Source organism: Ochotona princeps, chromosome 1 (genome assembly GCF_030435755.1).
Source record: "Ochotona princeps isolate mOchPri1 chromosome 1, mOchPri1.hap1, whole genome shotgun sequence".
In the NCBI taxonomy this organism is placed as follows: Eukaryota; Metazoa; Chordata; class Mammalia; order Lagomorpha; family Ochotonidae; genus Ochotona; species Ochotona princeps.
This window is the reverse complement of record NC_080832.1, coordinates 104,974,243-104,993,519: the sequence shown is the minus strand read 5'-3', so window position 1 is coordinate 104,993,519 and position 19,277 is coordinate 104,974,243. Positions and strand designations below refer to the sequence as shown.

The window sequence follows — 19,277 nt, the reverse complement described above, 5'->3', positions numbered from 1 at the left end:
GCAGGGAAGGGGGATGCCAAGCCCCCACCCCCTCTGTCACAGTGCTGTAGTCTTCCCAGGCTCCAGGGGCAGGTCAGGCGGTACGGGCAGCACCGCGGCCAGCATGCTGACCTGGCACTCCTGATCCTGGCATGCCGGGGCGTAGTGTGGGGCAGGGTAACAACAGGGTCCAGGGGGGCAGACCCCCCGGTGCCAAGCTCTCAGGGTTAGCAGCATGGTGGCCAGGACCAGGGCTGCGGTGAGGGCCCCAAATACCACTAGGGCCACCAGGCTCGGTTCCCCAAGGTCAGCCTCCTGCCTCCGCACCACTTCCTTCACTGAGATCCGCAGCAGCCCAGCCCCCATGCTGCGGGGGGCTGGCTCTGTGACAGGTGCCACCACTGACAAGGTGGGCCCCAGAGGGGTGTCTGCTGTGGTGGGAGGGTCGGGGGCAGATAAGACAAGCTCACAAGTCTTGCCACCGTAGCCACTGGGGCAGAGACAGTCAAAGTCGTGCACACGGTCCCGACAGCGGGCTCCTCTCTGGCAGGGATGGCTGGCACAGTCATCCAGATTGATGGTACAGAAACGTCCAGCAAAGCCCTCAGGACAGAGGCAGGAGAAGCGGTTGACACCATCAAGGCAGGTGGCACCATTGGCACAAGGTCGCATCAGGCAGTCGTCCACATTCACCTCGCAGTAGGCACCCACATAGCCCGCCAGGCAGCGGCAGGTAAAGTTGAGGGCAAATCCCTGGTCATCTTGGCACTGCCCGCCATTCCGACATGGGGAGCTGGGGAGGGGACATGGAAGGGGAGAAAGATGCCAAGTTACTGACAGCCACAGGACAGGGCCCTGACCACAGCGTCCCACTCTCCAGCTCTCTGTCACCTTGGGCCACCCTTTTTCAGAGTTCCCATCTGCCTCATTTTAAAGGAGCATAAAATTAGTACCAAGCCAACACATTAGAGGAGTTGAATAAGGTAATGGGTGTTAAGCAGTTAGCACAGGGTCTGGCCCAGAGGCTGGGCTCAGGGTTAAGTGTGCTGTTATTATCTCCACAGCCCCTGAAGCTTGAGGACAAAAGGATAGGTCACTCCCACCACCAGCCAGCTTGCTAGGGCGGTGTCAGGATACCCAGGCCCCTTCCCAAGCAGTCCAAGGTGTATCTCTTCCACCTGCAGCCCCCATAGACTTTAAAGAGATGGGTTCCGCCCCACCTCCCACTCAGCACTGGCCCACACTCACCCTGCCTTCTCACAGGGCCCAGCCTTGCGCTCACAATCACGCCCGTGGAAGCCTGGTGGGCACACGCAGTGGTACTCCCCACCCCCATCGTATACGCATTGGCCTCCATGCCGGCAAGGGGACTGCGTGGTGCAGATGTGCTCATCTGGAGAGGAGATGGGATCCATGGGACAGACAGCCCGTTACATCTGGCTCCCATTCCTGCCCAGGCCTCACCAGGTTGTGCAGTCATGCCACCCTCTGACCCCAACCTTGGCCTCCGGTCTATGGATGTGGCTCATGTTAGAAGCCCTGCCCACCACCCGGGGTGCTATGAGCATCTGGTTGGGGAAGCAACATTGAGTTCTGTCAGTCTCTCAAGACTTCCTTGTGTGACAGCTCCTCTCTGGGTCTCAGTTTCTCATCTGTAGAATAGGCATCATTGCTATTAGCTACCTTTACTACCTGTATGGCTGTGTCCAAGATGAGCTCATACAACAGACTGACACTCCATGAATAGAATATAGCAGGGCACCACAGGGATCTCCCCTGGGGACACAGAGGGGGCCCACTGCCAGCTCCCCACCTACCTTTGTCACAGAACTTGCCTGCCCAGCCACTGTGGCAGATGCACTGCCAGGGCTGGTGGCAGGTACCGTGCTGGCAGCCAGGCATCCTCACACAGCGCTCACAGTGCAGCCCCTCCCAGCCTGGGTCACACCTGACCAGGAGAAGCACAAGGTCAGGACCCTGGGAGGAAAGGGAGGTGGGGCTGGAGTTTCTAGAAACCCACAGAGCATTTTACTGCTCCTATGGAAACAACACCTTGTCCCTGGTGGGCATAGGGCTGTGCAATGCCATCAGACACATGTGTGGAATCAGGCTATCTGAACCTGCATTCAAGCCTTGGTTCTACTCCAACTTTTCTAAGCCCCTATTGTGTCATCTATGAACCAGGCATATGCTGGGAAGAACACGGCAATGTCTAAATTCCTTCAGTATCCCATTTCTGGCATGCCTGGGGTATTTGCAAGTATTTAAAAAGTAACTCTCAAGGGTCTTCAGAACTACCTTCCCACTCCAATTCCAGGGCCAACAGCTGACTCAGTTTGGGCCTCTGTCTGAAACGCTAGCATCCCATATGGACACCAGTTTGAGTCCTGGCTGTTCCACTTCCCATCCAGCTCCTTGCTTATGACCTGAGAAAGCTGCAGAAGATGGTCCAAATGCTTGAGTCCCTGCACCTACATGGGAGACCTGGAGGAAGCTCCTGGCTTCAGATCAGATCAGCTTTGGCCTTGGCAGGCACTTGGGGAGTGAGCCAGCAAACAGAAAATCTGTCTCTCCTCTCTGTAAATCTGCCCTTCCAATAAAAATAAATCTTTATTTTAAATTTAGCTTTTAATTCCATTTCTGTGAACCTTCTTAAGTCTTCTCAAAGGTCTCAAACACCCCTAGCTAGCTGAGCAACCCGCCCTGTCAGGTCCCCAGCGCGTCCCTCCTCCGGCTATAGGGGCTGCCCAGCCTCCACACCGCTGGTGAGTCAGTTCCTGAAAAGGCTCTCAGGAGAGTCTGTTTCATCACAGTTGCTTCTCAGCAGCACCTGCCACCCCAGCCTCTCTGCCCAGGCGAAACCAGTGCTTCAGAATCCCTGTTTAATTCTTGATAAAGCCAAGTGCAGAACCAGAAGCTGCAAGAAGCAAAAGAGGGGCAGTGGGGAATGGAGTGGGACTGGACAAAAGGCAAGCAGGTTTTGCAGATGTTTGGGTGCCATGGAGGGGGCCTCTGGGAGGGCGGGGGAGAGAGTGTGATCACCAGGATCTCTCTTTGTCCTGGGGCTTGACCTGACTGTGGGTATGCAGGGCTGGGGAGTGGGGCGTAAAGGGTTTAGGGACACATGTGCAGTATACCTACCTGCAGGTGCCGTCGGGCGCACAGCAGCCGTGAGCCAGGTTGCAGTGGGAGCTGCAGTCATCGGCTGCAAGAGATTCGTGCGAGAAGTATGAGGCAGGGGTTAGAGTCTACCTCTCTGGCATGCTGGACTCGCGGGGGATGGCGAAGAGGCTTTGGGATTTCAAGCAGGCGAAGACCTCAGCCCAGAGTCTAGAGAGCGTCCCATTCCGGTGGGACGGCTGCAGTGCCGTCTCTGGCCGGCAGAGGTCAACGTGCAAGCGAGGACAGAGCCGCGACCGGAGCCCCGGCGTGCGCTCACCTCGGGCAGGCTGACCCGGCGCCCCCAGGATGCACAACAGGCACACAAGACGTAGGCAGTGGCATCCGCTGGGCATGGTCAGCGCCGGCCCCGGGTGGGACGGACGAACGGACGGGCGGGAGGACGTGTGGACACCTGTGGGACGGCACTCGCTAGGACCTGGCGGCCGGACTCAAAACATAGCCGCACGGTTACGGGTTCCAAGTGACAACCAGAGAAAAAGAGGGGGCCGCCGGGGATGGAAGAAGGGGGTGGGGCAGCAGGAGGGCTGGGACAAGCGAGGGTTGAGCTTGCGAGGGGTTCAAGAGGAGTGATGGAGGCAGCAACGGAGGAGCCGAGTCGAAAGGGAAGGAGAAGGATGGGCACTCGTGGAGCGTGGCAGGGGCTGGGGTCACAGTCGGGATGGAGGGGCTCCCGGGATGGAGCGCCGGGAAGCGGCCTGGAGCACAGAGGGGAAGCGTGGGCGGGGGAAGAACGGGGGACAGAGGAAGGGACAGTCCCCAGGCCAACCTCCACCTGAGACACCCCCTGGCCACCCAGGACCGGCCGCCTCGTCCCCTTCCTATCTCCGCCGCGCTGGGCTCGCGGGCGGCCCAGGGCCTTGGGGTTCCTGCGGCCGCCCCCCACCCTGGCCACGCGCGCCCCTGTCCTCCCGGTGCTCACCTCCCGCTGGTAGGCGGCGCGCCCCGGGGCGCAGAGCGAGGCCAGATCCGACGGGCTCCGCCGAGCAGTCGCCCCTAGCTGGCCGAGGAGCCGGGAGCCGAGGCGGCTGCCATGCCAGCCGCGCGCTTGGGAATCTCGCGCTCCGGGCGACCCCGGGCGGCGGTGGCGCTGGCGGTGGCGGCGGCGGCTCGTGGCGCGCGCTCGGCCCGCAGCCCGCGGAGCGTGTGCCGCCGGGGCCCGCCCCCCGCCCGCGCCCCGCGCCCACCCCTCCCCCCGCGACGCACGGCGCGCACCTCGCCCGGCTGGCCCCTTCCCTCGCCTGCCCGCGCCACCCCTCCTAGATGCCCTCCGGTCTTGGCTGCCACAGATCCTCGCTTTATTCCACGCGAAAGGAGGAAATCGTGGGCATCCAATTAGGAGCAAAGGGTGCAGTGCCCAACCGAGGGGGGAATGCCACCCTGACACTCTGATCACCGCCCATCCCCGCCTCCCTGACCCGCGCGTCCCACCTCTGCTCTCACCAGCCCGCCGCCCATCCACGCGTCTGCTTTACAGCCCAGGCACACTCGGGCCACGCGTTTCGCCTCCCCCTCCACTCCCCGCCCCCATCCCTCATCAGCCTGTCCCAGGCTTCCTCCCGGCGGGCTGCTCCGTTCTCCGCCAGTCTTCCTCGAGGGACCCACAAGGCTAGGACTCCGCACCCCGTTCCATTTGGTGGTCAGCGGTGGGCTGGGAACGCCCCTGCCTGTGTCAGGGTCCCCCACCCCCACCCCTCTTGTGCACTTGCATGCTTGATCTCAGGCTCACTCTCCGTGGCTCCAACTATGAGGTCGGATTGTGAGAGTTAGACAGAGGGGCGCTGGGGAGAGGAGGCTGGGTAGCCCCTCCAGGAGCTCGTGACCCCCTCCCGCTCAGGGAGCAAACAAGGACCTGCAAGGTAGTCTGTAGGTCCAGAACATGGGCACGCTGCTGCCCACCCCTAGCCCTTCACATCTTTAGGTCCCCGCAGCACGGCTTTCCCCACGTCGGCGGTATTGGACAGTCCCCGCCCTGCGCCCTCCACAATCTCTACCCAACCCACACCCACCCAGACGCCCGCCCTACTCTGACCGCCTCTTCCCCGAACTGGCTTTTAAATTAATTTGAGTCATGACATGACTCTACCATATTTTTTTTTCCCAATGAAAAATTGCAGACAACCCATAATGCCAGTATTACTGTAGACAAATAGATAAAGCTATCTCAGAGCCAAGTGACTGTTACAAGTCGCCTTTTGGATGGCAACACATCCAAAGAAAAGGCTAAGTAGGGAAAGATCAAACACAAGAACCTGCTTCAGAATGGGCAAGCACTATTAACCCCTTTTAACATTTCCCCCTTCTCCACAATGAACTCTTTTTAAATGACATGAAGAGAAGCCAGCGGTGTAGCACAGGGTTGTTAAGCCACTGCCTGCCATGCAGGCATCCCATGTGAGCACCCTGGGAGGCTGCTACGCTTCCCATCCAGCACCCAGCTAGTTCCCCTAGGAAGACAACAGATGATGGCCCAAGTAGTGGGGCCCCTGCCACCCACAGTGGGAAATCCAGATGAAGTTTAAGGTCCCTGGCTTCCACTTGGCACAGCCTCCGCATCAGTGGCCATTTGGGGAGTGAACCAGTGGATGAAAGTTCTCTCTCTCTCTCTCTGTTTCTTTCTCTCTCTCTCTCTGTTTCTTTCTTTCTCTCTCTCTCTCTCTCTCTCTCTCTCTATATATATATATATATATATTTCTCTCTCTCTCTCGTTTCTCTGTTTCTCTCTTATCCCTCTCTTGCTCTGTAACTCTGCCTTTCAAATAAATCTTTTAAAAATTAACAACAAAAAAATCATCCATGATTCTGCTCACTTGAGAAAAACCACCATTATAGTTCTGACCCCTCTTCCTGTCCAGAAATTCTTACACAGATATAGTCCTAATGTACCTACAAGGTTTATTATTATAACTATCACTATTATTGGAAAGTTAGATATACACAGAAGAGGAAAGAGAGGAAGATTCACTCCCCAAGTGGTCACAATGGCCGGAGCTGAGCAGATCAGCAGCCAGGAGCCTCTTCCAGGTCTCCCACGTGGGTGCAGGGCCCCAAGGCTTTGGGCCGTCCTTAACTGTTTTTCCAGGCCACAAGCAGGGAGCTGGATGGGAAGCAGGGCTGCTAGGAATAGAACTAGGGCCCATATGGGATTCTGACATGTGCAAGGCGAGAACTTTAGCCACTAGGCTACCATGCCGGGTCCACTTAACAAGGTTTTATCTGCCTTGTATTTATTTATTTGAGAGTCAGAGCAGAAGCCCATTGGTTCACCTCCCACATTCCAGGAACAGCTAGAGCTGGACTGGTTGGAGGCCAGGAGCCAGGAACTCTGTCCTCTCAATGGCAGGAGCCCAATTCCTTGAGCCATCCTGCTGCCTCCCAGGGTGTGCATTAGCTAATTAGGCACCAGAGATGAGTATTGTCTGGGCACTCTGATATGGGATGCAGCTGTCTTAAGCACTAGGCTATGCATGTTCGTATCATGTATTGACAGCTTTCAAAAGCATATATATATATATATATATATATATATATTTTGAGAAGTCAGATATACACAGAGGAGGAGAAACAGAGAGAACGATCTTCCATCCACTGATTCACTCCCCAAGTGGCCATAATTGCCAGAGCTGAGCTAATCCGAAGCCAGGAGCCTCTTCCAGGTCTGCCACGCCGGTGCAGGATCCCAAGGCTTTGGGTCATCCTCTACTGCTTTTTTTTTTTTTTAAAGATTTGTTTATTTTTATTGCAAAGTCAGATATACAGAGAGGAAGAGAGGGAGAGAGGAAGATCTTCCATCAGCTGATTCACTCCCCAAGTGACCGCAATGGCTGGTGCTGCACCAAACCAAAGCCAGGAGCCAGGAACTTCCTCTAGGTCTCCCACGCGGGTGCAGGGTCCCAAGACTTTGGGCCGTCCTGGACTGCTTTCCCAGGCCACAAGCAGGGAGCTGGATGGGAAGCGGGGCTGCCGGGATTAGAACCAGCGTCAGTATGGGATTGTAACATGTGCAAGGCGAGGACCTCAGTTGCTAGGCTACCGTGCCAGGTCCTCAAAAGCGTAATTGTTAATGACTGTGTGATATTCCATTAAATAGATATACTATAATTTCTTGAACTTAGTTAGATTGTATTGATTGGCCACTTAGGCTGTGTTTACATATTTGCCATTATAAAATCATTCAACAAATATGTACTGAACATCAATGTGATCCTGTTAGGAGAAGCAGAACTGCCACATATGGTCATGAATGTAATTTATCTTGTGCTTCCTTAGGAGTCTGAGCTGATGAGTGCCTTGAGTCAAAGAAGTTGTGAAAAATGAAACAAATTTTTCCCTTTCATTGATGAACAGTATTCTAATTCACTGATGAAGGAATAAATGAGTTTGACACTTTTGAAGTTAACGGCATCACTTGATTTCACTTTCTACCCCCTCATGCTTCGAAGAGTTTAGTAGCCGGCTGTCACTCTCTTCACTCCCATTCTGTCAAATTCTTGATGATTGAAAAAAATTTATTGGAAAAGCAGAGAGAGTGAGAGAAACACAGAGAAATTTTCCATTCACTGCTTTACTCCCCAGGTGGCAGCAATAGCCGCAGCAGGGCCAGGCTGAAGCCAGGAGCTGGCAACTCTATCCAGGATTCCCACATGAATGACAGAGACCCAAATACTCAAGCCCTCACCTGCTGCCTTCCAGGGTTAGCAGGAAGCTGGCATTGAAAGCACACTTGAGACTTGCACCCAGAGCCTCCGATAGGCAGGCACCCCCAGCAGCAGTGTCTTACCCATTGCACCTGACACCCTCCCCTGTTAATGATTCTGGATGATTTCATGTGATGTTGACAATACTCACAATCAAAGATGGTCATATACTTCCTCTTGCTTGACATGATTTTTTTTGTGATGATTTTGCTTCCCCTCTCAGCAAGAGCTGGGATCTGTTTCTCAACCCCTTGGATCTGAGCTAACCATATGATTTGCTTTGCCTGATGGAAAATGGTGCTCATGACATAGCATGAATCCGTGGAGTCCGGATCTCAGAGAGATCTTGCAGTTTGCTCCACTGCACTCTTAGAACACTTTCAACCTCTTGGAAGCTAGTCCAGTTTAGCCTACTGGAAGGTGAGAAGCCCCACAGAGGATAACAAAGGCGTTCTTGTTAACAACCACCAAGCAGGAGGCCATATTGGATTACTCAGCTGCCAGACCAACTCTTTCTTCTTCTTCTTCTTGGGTCATCCTCTACTGCCTTCCCCGGTCACAGACAGGAGCTGGAAGGGAAGTGGAACAGGGATAAGAACCAACACCCACATGGAATCCCTTAGTGGCAAGAACTTCAGCCACTACGCTACCATGTTGAGCCAGCTTCTTGCAACCACATGGTGGTTGTTTGAAGTCACTGAGTTGCAGGATGGGTTGTTAATAACAACAATAGATACTTGAGGCAGGCAACTTGCCATTTCCATGATCTCTTCCTCAGTGAGGATGGTCCAATCCCTTTGACTCTATTGCTGCTGAGGGCTTCATGATTCCATAATTGGAATCTTCAATACCACACTTTCTTATTGCATCCTATTGTCTTTCTGTGGTATCTTTGCCTCAAAAATTGTTCAGTCCTATTGGGATCTCTCATAAGGGTTTCATTATAAGTTCTATGGGCCCTAAGCATTTTACCTCTATGGGCTCCTTCCTCTATAAAATAATATGAATACTTAGAGGCAAGGAAAAGCATTGTGGTACATTGGGCAAAGCTGACACCCCACAGGAGCGCAGGTCTGAGACCTGCCTGCTCTGCTTCTGCTGATACATCTGGTGTTTGGGCTGCTCCCACCCACGCGGGAGACCTACATAGAGTTCCTGGCTCCCGGCTGAAATTCAGCTTGGCCCTGTCCCAGTTGTTGTGGCAATTTGGGGAATAAATCAGCCGATGGAAGATCTCTCTCTGTTTCTCTCTCTCTCTCTCTCTCTCTGTAACTCTGCCTTTCAAATAAACAAGAAATTTTAAAAATAGATAAAAATTAGGGACAGGTGTTTTAGAATAGTGAACTAGCTGTAATCTGTGACACCCATATCCCTTATTGGCTTGCTGTTTCAAATTCTGACTACTCTGCCTCCAATCCAGCTTCCTGTTAATGCTCCTGTGAGACAGTGAGTAACAGCCCGGGTGCCTGGGCTCCTGCCACCCCCATAAGGAGCGAACGTAAAGTGCTGGGTTCCTGACTTTGGGCTTGGCCCAGCCCTGGCTGTTGCAGACACATGGGAAACAAACTGGTGGCTCGAAGGTCTCTGTCTCTCCGTGTGTGTGTCTCTGTACATGGCTCTGCCCTTCAAGTACATGAAAGCAAACAAACAAACAACGCACTTAAAATGATACAGTATGACTGCCCTAAGCTAGAGCCTGGCATGATGGCCTAGTGGCTGAATCCTCCTTTTGCTCCGGCCGTTGCATCCACTTGTGGACTGAGCCAGTGGACAGAAGATCATTCTCTGTCACTCCTCTTCTGTGTAAATCTGCCATCCCAATAAAAAAAAATCTTTAAAACAAGGGACAAATATAGATCCAGGCTGAATTCATAATTATAGTCATTTTAATCTTCCTATTTTTTTCTGCTGATTTTAAGAGCAATTAAAATAGTTACATTTTGTTGGGCACTGTGCCTCCTGTGTCTCTCTCATATTCACTGCTCACACTTCCTTTCCACTGGATCTTCCCACCCCACACCCACCTTTCCCTCCGTCATCAGTTCCATGACCCATGATTACTCTCAGGCCCTTGTGTATGTGCTCAATACCTCGGCCACTGTTTGCTTTCATCACTGCCACATGGCAAAGCCCCACTGCTGTGACATCTCTAGCCTTCAGCCAACCACATGAATGTGGCTGGCAAAAGCATGTGCCAATGCTAACTGGCCTCTTTTAAAGTCATGACTCACAAATGCCATGTGTGTTGGCTACCCAGGTTCCTGCTCTCCCAGCCCACCCCCATAGCTATTTTATTCTCTCTCCTCCTCCAACCCCCTCTCCTTCCTCCCTTCTGCTTATGGATATGGCTCTGCTTCCAAATTCATGGGGAAAATAGACGTAATTTGAAGAGAATTTCCACATGCTTCCCCCGCCTACGTGCATCTGTCTCTGTAGGCTGCCATCCCTTTTGTTACTGTAGATGAACTACCTGTGCTTTATAGAACCGCCTGGGCTCTATTTCCTATAGGACCAGAGGATCCTGATGATTCTTCTCATCTCTTCTGTGTCATCAGTTTGCTTGTCTTTCTGTGGGGGTCATTGTCATCAGCCTTTTTCCCATCTTAAATAAATACCCTTAAGCAGGTACCTTAGAATAGTGGGTAAAGCTGTCTGTGGTGCCAGCATCCCATATGAGCACTGGTTCAAGTCTTGGTTGTTCCACTTCCAATCCAAGTCCCTGCTAATGTGCCTGGGGAAAGCAGTGATGGATGGCGCATGTGGCTGGGACCCTGTACCCATGTGAGAGACCCAAAAGGAGCTCCTGGATCCTGGCTTCAGAAAGGCTCAGCCATAGGGGTGGTTGAACGAGATGATGGAAGATCCATCCAGGGTTCCCAGGTGAGTGGCAAGAACCCAAGCATTTGAGCCATCATCTTGTGTCTCCTAGTTGCATTAGCAAGAAGCTGGTTCAGAAGCAGAGGCAGAAATGTCTCAATTGTTGGCTTAACCTGCTGTGCCATGACACCACCCCAGAACGATAGATGTATGGCTTTGTCACTAGCTATGTGACTCCCTATTTGATATTTCCAGCTAAACTTTCTCTTTTTTAAAAAAGATTTATTTATTTTTATTGCAAAGTCAGATATGCAGAGAGAAGAGACAGAGAGAAGATCTTCCGTCCAATGATTCACTCCCCAACTGACCACAATGGATGGAACTGAGCTAATCTGAAGCTAGGAGCCAAGAGCTTCTTTAGGGTTTCTCACGTGGGTGCAAGGTCCTAAGGCTTTGGGCTGTTCTCGATTGCTTTCCCAGGCCACAAGCAGGGAGCTGGACAGGAAGCAAGGCCTCTGAGGTTAGAACTGATGCCCATATGGGATCCCGGCACTTGGAAGGCAAGGATTTTAGGCTCTAGGCTACTGCACCAGGCCTGCTTTCTTTTTTTTAACGATTTGTTTATTTTTACTCAAAATTCAGAGTTTCAGGGAGAAAGAGAAATATATCTTCCATCTGCTGGTTCACTTCCCAAATGGTTGGAACTACCAGAAATGAACTCGTTCAAAGCCAGGAGCTTCTTCCCACGTGGGTGTAGGGTCCCAAGGCTTCGGGCTGTCCTCCTCTGCTTTCCCAGGTCACAAGCAAGAAGCTGGTTGGGAAGTGAAGCAGCTGGGACACGAACCAGCACCCATATGCGATCCTGGTACTTGGTGAGGATTAGACTGAGCCACTGTACTATACCCTTAACCAGAATTTTAACTGCTAGAGTAAGTCTCTATCCCAAGTCATGTTAGAGCTTACATGGCCTCTTCAAAACTCATGTGGAAATTAAATAGGTAATACAACATTACGGAAAGTGGGGTTTCCGTATTATTTAAAGACTTGTTTTATTTATTTGAAAGGCATAGTAACAGACAGAGAGGGGTCATCCTTGGGTTCACGACCCAAATGCCTGAAACTACCAGGTCCGGGACAGGCTGGAGATAGGAACTGGGACTCAAACTGACTTTCCAATATGGGATGCTGAAGTTACAGTGGAGGCTTAACCTGCTGTATCATCATGCAGCCCAGGAGTGTGATTAGTCATGGGGCACTGCTCTCCCCAGCAGATTATTGCAGGAGTGGGTTCACTATCGTAGGGGTGGGCTCTGGTCCCATTTCTCTCTCTCTCTCATGTGTTCACTTGCCTTCTTGCCTTCCTCCTAGAATGCATGAAATCCTTCACTGTGTGATGACCGGGTGCTAGCTCATGCTTCCTGAACTGTGGGAATTAAACCTCTTCTCAGATGGCCCAGTCTCAGTTGAGTGTCAAACATACACTAAACTGGGACACTTGCCTTTGGAGATGCGAGTTGTTTGTGTCATCATCCTGATGATCTTGAGGTCACCACACTCCTGGGATGCTCAGGCTAGCCCCCGGTGGAGAGGTCATCTGAGCAGGGCTAGAGGGGCTGCGGGTTAAGCTGTCACTCTTACAGACACTGGTTCGAGTCCCAGTTACTCCACTTCTGATTCCGCTCCCTGTTAATGCACCTGAGAAAGCAGCAGACAATGGCCCATGTGTTTGGACCTCTGCACCAACATGGAAAAGCATATGGCTTTGGTCTGACCCCACCCTTGCTGTTATGGTTCTTCGGAGGAGTGAAACAGAAGATGGAAGATCTATTTCTCTCTCTCTCTCTCTTCCTCTCTCTCTGTAACTCTGCCTTTCAAATAAATATAATGTATCTTACCAAAAAAAGAGGACTTGAAACTGCATAAATGAGGAGAACTTCATCCATGGCCCCTGACTGCTTCAGCGTCTGCTGGTTCAGCTCCAGCCACAACTGCCCAGCTGAGTCCTGCCTAAGTTCCTGATCCACTTCAATCCAGGAGCCAATAAAATAATTACTGTGGTCACAGTGGTTGGAGCCAGGTTAGTCCAAAGCCAGAAACCTGGGTTTTTCTGGGTCTCCCACAAGGGTGCAGAGACCTAAGCACTTGGATCATCCTCTGCTGCTTTCCCAGGCACATTAGCAGGGAGCTGCAGCAGAAGTGTAGCAGCTGGGACTCAAACCAGTGCCAAAATGGGATGCCAATTCCGCAGGTGTAGGATTAGTTTGATACATCACAGCATCAGCCCCCATAGTTATTATCTTAAGCCACTTATTTTGAGTTGATTTGTTATATACAGTAATAGATATGCGGTGCAAAGGGTGTGGCTTAATGCTGGAGGGATTCTGTGGGCTAAGCCCATTATTCCTGGGCCTCTGTTTCCCCTACAAACACATTATTCACACCATGTTCCCTATGGGCATTTCCAGCCCTGGCTTGTCCAGGATGCTGCCACATCCTCACTGTGCACCTGCCCTGCCTTCTTCCTGCCATCCAGTTCCCCTCATCCCCCTCCACCCAGGGGAAACAACCAGTGTCCCCAGGCACCAAGAGAAGTCTGCAGAGCTCCGGAGGAGGAGACGCAGGTGGACACCTGCAGCCCCAGTCAGCCTGAGGTTTCTGGAGGGGGAGAGTGTGGTGTAAGGGAATCAAATGGACAGGTCCTGGCATGGGTCACACACTGGTACCAAGGCTCTTACTACCATAGACCTCAGTTTTCTCATTTGCAAAATGGGGGTTAGGAGGACTGCACCAGCCCTGCTCTCTGATGGGGGCAGTGTGAAAGCGGAATGATTCCGGGTGTGTAAGAGTGAGGTGTGTGGGCCCGGCGGCGTGGCCTAGAGGCTAAAGTCCTCGCCTTGAAAGCCCCGGGATCCCATATGGGCGCCGGTTCTAATCCCGGCAGCTCCACTTCCCATCCAGCTCCCTGCTTGTGGCCTGGGAAAGCAGTCCAGGACGGCCCAATGCATTGGGACCCTCCACCCGCGTGGGAGACCTGGAAGAGGTTCCAGGTTCCCGGCTTCGGATCGGCGCGCATCGGCCCGTTGCGGCTCACTTTGGGAGTGAATCATCGGACGGAGGATCTTCCTCTCTGTCTCTCCTCCTCTGTGTATGTCTGGCTGTAATAAAATGAATAAATCTTTAAAAAAAAAAAAAAAGAGTGAGGTGTGTGCACGGGAGGTAACGGAGAGGGGGCCCAAGTGGACCTTGGTGGAGTGGGTTTCCTGTCCTGGAGTAGAAGAGGGCCTTAGCAGCAACAGCTCTGAAGGGAGGTGGAGCTGGGTGAGTCTGGGCTGTGCCAGGCTTGTCTCTTAGCAACCATCACTGCTCCAGCCTTTTTGGTAATCCATCCATCAGCAGCCCCTTAATATACAGGCATTGTTCAGTCCAGGATTGTACCTCAGTAAGACTTTTTCCCATACAGACCCCCTCCTTGCCCTTTACAAATTACCCAGGGAAGAAGGCCGGAGTGGAGGTTTATCTCCAGCAGCTAGGATGCCCATATCTGCACAGCTAAGTATCTGGGCTGGATTTCTGACTCTGGACTCCAGCTTCCTACCAAGGCAGACTCTGAGAGGCAATGGTGATGGCTGGAGCAACTGAGTTCCTCCCAACCCCTGTGGAAGCTCTGGGTCGAGTTTCCAGCTCCTGGCTTTGACGCTGGTCCAGTTCCCTCCATGGCAGGCATCTGGAGTGTGACTGTGTTGATGGGAGCTCTACTTCTACTTCTCAAAAGCAAAGCCAACATAAACCTCAAGGTTACCTTGGATTGCTCTGTTTCCTCTGCTCCCTTCATCCAGCCGGCCACCAAAGTGTTTTTGGTCCTCCTTCTCCCATGGTCAGCAACATGTCCTTCTCTTCCTCATTTTGCCAGGCTCATGATAAGCTCTTCACAAGGGGCTGTCTCTTCCCTTTGCCCTCCTTCCTCTCTTCTCAGTCTACACTGTGCCTTGAGGTGCACCATGCTGCCATACCCAGGATCACTGGGGAGCACTCTTCTTTTTTTTTTAGATTAATTTTTAAAAAATTTATTCACTTCCCAAATGTCTACAATGGCCAGGGCTGGGCCAGGCTGAAACCAGGAGCCAGGATCTTCCTTCAGGTCTCCCACATGGGTGCAGGGGCCCAAGTACTTGTGCCATCCTCCACTGCTTTTCCCAGGGAGCTAGATCGGAAGAGGAACAGCCAGGATTCAAACTGCTATCCATATGGGACTCTGGCACCACAGGCAGAGGCTTAGCCTACTCTATCACAATGCTGACCTCTCCCTGTTCACTCCCAGCTGTGAAAGGCAAGGCGAGAGTTCTAGAAGTTGTTTCAAATCGTGGCTTTATCCTCTGTGGTGGGATGACCTTTGTGTAATACCTAACCTCTGTGAACCTCAAGTTTCTTTTTGAATAAGCGACTGGTCATCCTATGCATCAGTCACTGGTCAAAGCACTTCACACATATGCACCCATTCGGGTCTCATGGAAGAGAAAACCAGTCACTTGGCCATGCTAGTGCAGCTACTAAATAATGGATCTGGGACAGGAGCCCAGGCAATCTACTTTGGAGACCCTGCTGCTGGGTGAGTGTTTGGAGTTGCTGCTTGGGTCACACACATCCTGTACCAAAGTGCCTGGGTCCGAGTCCTGGCTCCACTTCCCATTCCAGCTTGTGGTTAATGTGTACCCTGGGAGGCAGCAGGTGATGGCTCGAGGGGAGGAGTTTCTGACATGGATGGAGTTTCTGGCTGCTGGCTTTGACTTGGCCCAGCCCCAGCTGTTGAAGCCATTCAGGGGAGTGAACCAGTGGATGGAAAATCTCTGTCTGTCTCTGTGTCTCCAACTTTCAAATAAACGAAAAGTTCGGTTGAGAATGGGAGGGTAGGGCCCACTGTTAGCCACTCTCCTTCCCTTGGGAAAAGTGATGGCAGGCCCGGGCAGTGATGCCCATCGTGTCTTGGCTTGGATAACTGCCTCACAGTGCACACCTCTGTGGCTTCTCCTTGCGGGACTTTGGAACAGATGAGGTTGTCAACCTGGTGATTTTAGAGTTCCCCCAAAACCCTTTAAACAAGGGTATCTTTTTGCTGCTAGGTGGGCAATTGAAATAAGACCTCAGTTGGAGGTCTGCTCAAAAACAGATCTCAAGAACTGCTCAAGAACGTGCCCATCACCCAAGCCTTAGGATCCCCTACTTCCCTGCTCACTTTTTTTCCAAGTACCTGTCAATCAAGCCCTCCACCCCCTACCCTGGCAGGGTCCCCAGCCAAACAGATATATCTCTGCTGGACTGAGGTGAGGGGCAGCTGTTCCAATTCCCCTCCTCTCTTTTGAGCCTCCTCTGCGCACAAAATTTCATGTAGCCCCAAATGAGAGCACAGTGATCAGAGAATAGAGAATAAGTAGAGTTACTTCCTCATTTGCTCATTCACGGACCTGCCCACAAGGGTCTCCCTTTGTTGTCAGGACTTGGCAAGAGAGCTAGGAGCAGGGAGGGGACCCCATCTCCAGGCTAGACACTCTTTGCTTGAGCGAGATAAACAGTAATGAACTCAATGGAAAGCAGTGCTGTCTCTGCCCTCAAGCAGCTTCTCATCTAACAGGGCAGATATACCCATCCACCCTGCAGATCCAGGGCCATGTAGGGTAGGGGTAGGGAGGCTCTGGACCTCATACAGACCTGGCTCTGCTCCTCACCAGGGGCCACCATCCGCTGGTCTATTTTGTCTTGCCACTGCCTGTCCAAGCCAGTTCTAGGCAGACTGACACTGGGGCCCTCCAGGAGGGAGCCAAGTGGAGACTGGTGAGAAATCAGCCACAAGCAGGCAGGCAGTCCATCCATTCTGGCCTTGGGTGCTGAAACAAATGCTGTCTCCTTCCCCTGGTTTCCTGTCTTCCACCCCCATCCTACCTCACAGCAGGAGTTGCAGTCAACTGTTTGTGGGCTGAAATCCGACCCCAGTTATTGTTCCCCACCTTTTGGCTGTTCAATTATGTGTGTGTGTGTGTGTGTGTGTGTGTTGTGCTGGCAGGATTAATTGTGTGCCCCCATGGGCTGTTGTGCCAGACCGTAGGCCCTGGATGCCAACCTCAGACTTCCTGGAAATATCTGCCCAGGGAAAAGGGGTAGCTGGGTTAGAGTTAAACTTGGCTCTGAGCTATGGGGTGAGTTGACAGGTGGCTGTGGGGGAGGAAGCTTCTCCTACTAATGGATTCGGTGCACCGGCATGCAGCTCTTGTCAAGAGAAGGCACCCATCCATCAGGGGCCATGAACATAAGCAGGCAGACACAGAGAGATTTGGGAAGATTGGCGGGGTGGCCATAGCCTGAATGGTGAGTGGGAAGCATGGCAGGACCAAGTGTTCTGGTGCTTGAAGCCTCTCTCCCACCAGGGGACAAGGACCCAAAGCTGATGGGGGAGGGGAAGTGAGGCATCAGTTACAGGTGGGTGGTGCTCCCTCCTACACACACACACACACACACACACACACACACACACACACACTGCAGTCCCCTTCCCCAGCAGCTGCCACAGGAGGTTCATGTGAAGCCTCCTCTATGGCAACTTTAAATGTCAAAATAAATTGCTTCGTCTCTAGGACAGAAAGACCAGAGCCAGGTGTGACCTGGGATGGAGAGATACAACCCTGGTGATTTAGTAAAGAGACTGGGGACCAAAGACTGACCCAGCAGTACTCCCTGGTCCCAGTGAAATGGGCCTGAGAACAGTGCAGGCCCGGGGAGAGAGGGCAATCCATGCCTCCAGCCCCACCCGAACATCTCTACTGCCCACCCTGCAGTCTGAGGGTGGAGGCACAGGCTTTCACTTAGTGACGCTCCAGTCTGATAGGACAGGCCAGCTCTGCCTTAGAGTAGGAGAAGCAAGGGCTCACCAGAAGCCAGGAAACAAGAGCTAATGGCATGTAAAGGCACATGGCATATACATGATCTGTAATCCTGTATTTACAGCAATACAATCTACAATAGCAAAGACATGGAAACAATCCAGATGCCAATCCAAAAGAGGAGTGGTTAAAGAAACTGTGTTTCATCTACTCCATGGAATATTATTCAGCTGTTAAAAAACACGAAATTGGGCCAAGCACAGTAGCCTAGTGGCTAAAATCCTCGCCTTGAACACACTGGCATCCCATATGGGCATCGGTTCTAATCCTGGCTGCTTTGCTTCCCATCCAGCTCCCTGCTTGTGGCCTGGGAAAGCAGAGGAGGATAGCTAAAAGCCTTGGGACCCTGTACCTGGGTGGAAGACCCTAAAGAAGCTCCTGGCTCCTGGCTTTGGATAGGCACAGTGGCAGCAGTTGTGGCCGCTTAGGGAGTGAATCATAGGACAGACCTTCCTCTCTGTCTCTCCTCCTCTCTGTATATCTGCCTTTCCAATAAAATAATTTTTTGAATAAAATGAAATAAATTTAACATCCTGGAGCCTGTGTTGTAGTGTAGTATGTTGAGCTGATTCTTGAGACACTAAGATCTCATACGTAGGAGTACCAGTTGGAGTTCCGGCTGCTCCACTTCTGATCCAGCTCCCTCTTGATGTGCCTGGACCTCTACCACCTAGATGGGAGACATAGATGAAATTTCTGACTCCTGGCTTTGGCCTACTGGCCTTGGTGGCCATTTGGAGATTTGATGAGCATGTCCCTCCATCTCTCCTTGTCTCTCTCTCTCTGTAACTTTGTCTTTCAAATAAATAAATGTTTAAAGACATTTAATATTCCAAGTTAGGGAAAAGATGTTGCATATAATCAAATCTTGTCTACCAGCATGGCAGCTGTGGCCTCTATTAGTATAATTAGTAAATGTGTATAATTTAAATCTAGGGAAGTAGACTAAGTTATAACCTCTTGGAGCTTTGAAATTATCATAACAGCCATGTATAGAGGACTCAGCATGGTCAATGAAGGTCACAAATAAGAATAGGAGCAGCCTCCTGGCTTCAAAGTATTAGCAGATAACATCATTTGCAGCCAAAAAACTCTGTTTGTTGTCTTAGATTACAACTGATATTATATTTTGAAGGTAATGAATGGTAAGTTTAGTGAAAACCATACAGAGATGCATAACAATAGGAAATCTTTATTCAAAATTTTGCCAGGTTTATTTAGTGTAATTTTATTGGATTCACATTTTAAAAGCTACATGGCTAGAAAGATCTGGGTGAGATGGAAAATAAAAGTGGCTGAACTCACCCTCTGGAGATCTGGGAACCTCTGCTGAGGCTTGACTGTGTGTGCTGATGAGGGGCAGGTGCTGGTGACCAGATCCCCCAACAGCCGACCCAGATCCTGCCCGTGGGCCTAAGGAAACAGGATACCTCTCTGCTCTAAAATGTTGATGAGCTCTGGAGGGGAGAGGGACGAAGGGAGCAGATGGAATTCCTGGACAATTGTTTCAGCTGTCACCAGAGAGGACAGACAGGAGGGAGCCCTGGATAATTTATGGAGGGACAGATGCGAAGGTTTCTCAGGAACCATCTGGCCTAGAGAGGCCTGGGCTGGGGTGGATGTTGTTGTGAGGTCAGAGTTAACTCCGCGTTTTGCGGCCTTCCTCTTTGCTCTG

At 51.8% G+C, this 19,277-nt stretch overlaps 1 protein-coding gene across 1 annotated transcript; it reads right to left on the bottom strand.

Moving 5' to 3' along the window:
* Nucleotides 1-13: 13 nt before the first annotated feature.
* On the bottom strand, nt 14-4,286 carry DLK2 (delta like non-canonical Notch ligand 2). Its single transcript, XM_058662573.1, has 6 exons — nt 4,082-4,286; nt 3,419-3,553; nt 3,121-3,184; nt 1,797-1,927; nt 1,228-1,372; nt 14-772 (listed from the first exon to the last, which is right to left on the bottom strand). The coding sequence occupies exons 2-6, from the start codon at nt 3,492-3,494 to the stop codon at nt 37-39; spliced, it is 1,152 nt and encodes a 383-aa protein (XP_058518556.1). The 5' UTR covers nt 3,495-3,553; nt 4,082-4,286; the 3' UTR covers nt 14-36.
* Between the last annotated feature and the right edge of the window lie 14,991 nt (nt 4,287-19,277).